Raw genomic sequence first — 1,179 nt, 5'->3', positions numbered from 1 at the left:
TGTAGACCAGGCTGGTCTCGAACTCACAGAGATCCACCTGCCTCTGCCTCCCGAGTGCTGGGATTAAAGGCGTGCGCCACCACCGCCCGGCTGCATACGTAGTTTTTACTCAGTCTCTAAAGACAGAGTAATTGTTAAAGCTGTGGATTCAGTACAGTGCTACGGGAACTGGGAGAAGCGCTCTCCCAGAGCTCAGTGGGATTGGTGACAGCACTCACTCAATCTGCATCCTTACCTATGTTCTTGCTTGACAGCCGCATCTGGGACACTGCCTCTGGCCAGTGCCTGAAGACGCTCATCGGTGAGTTCTCTGGTCTGCCTGGTTGGGGTTATGGAGGTGGGTGGATGTGGGTAGGGGTAGCTTTCCCTAGACCTGCCATGTCCTAGTGGACCTTACAGGAGTATCTGTTTTCAAGAAGTCATCTTTCCCTTCTGTCCTGGCCTCCTCACTACTCTGGAGGACTCATGGTGTGATGGTGTGTCTACCTTGCCCTCCTTCCTGACTAATAAAGCTGCCTGTGGAAACCCCCCCCCCATCTCCTGCTCATATGAGGTCCTTGGAGTGCTTAACATTGTAGAATAGTGTCCTTCGTAGGTATTTGGGGCCCTGTACTACTCTCCACCATGTGTATCAGCCTGCTCCTGGCCCCTTCCTTCCTGGAGTTGGGGATACGTACTCACCTACTGGGGTACTGTAGTGGGGGAGGGGTCAGAGTGTCAGAAGCAGGACTTCATGGGTGGGGTATCGGAAGGGTGTTACTTGGCCCTGCTGGAGTTCAGAGCTTTCAGTTAGCAATGTGAAGGTTTGGCAAGACATTTTTTGTAGGTTGATAGGCTGTTGTGGTGAGTTGCTACCTCCCTGGGGCTGTTAGAAAAACTAGTGTGTTGGAATGATGTGTAGGCAGGTACACATCCAGTTCAGGTGCAGCTATTATAGGCAGCTCAAAGAGGTTGCCATGGGGTGGGGAATGCTAGAGTTACTATATTCACTTAAGTTCAGCCTTTGTCTACGGAATAGTCAAATTCTGTTTGGTTTTATGGGGTTGTGCTGTTTTTTTTTTTTTTATGATTTTTTAAAAGACTTTATTTTTTTTTTTATTGAGAAAAGGAAAAAAACAAGTTTCCACCTCCTCCCAGCCTCCCATTTCCCTCCCCCTCCTCCCATCCTTCCCCCCCTCC

The 1,179-nt window shown here is 49.8% G+C and overlaps 1 protein-coding gene across 2 annotated transcripts in view; it reads left to right on the top strand.

The window, feature by feature from the left end:
- Wdr5 (WD repeat domain 5) overlaps window positions 1-1,179 on the top strand; it is a 20,404-nt gene that overhangs the window by 12,928 nt on the left and 6,297 nt on the right. For both annotated transcript variants that reach the window (XM_026778767.1, XM_005346210.2), the window contains exon 9: window positions 255-301. In XM_026778767.1, coding sequence (XP_026634568.1) covers window positions 255-301 — 47 coding nt within the window. The remainder of the gene's footprint in view (window positions 1-254; window positions 302-1,179) is intronic.

This window comes from Microtus ochrogaster, chromosome 4 (assembly GCF_000317375.1).
Source record: "Microtus ochrogaster isolate Prairie Vole_2 chromosome 4, MicOch1.0, whole genome shotgun sequence".
In the NCBI taxonomy this organism is placed as follows: Eukaryota; Metazoa; Chordata; class Mammalia; order Rodentia; family Cricetidae; genus Microtus; species Microtus ochrogaster.
This window is presented reverse-complemented; position numbering and strand designations above follow the sequence as displayed.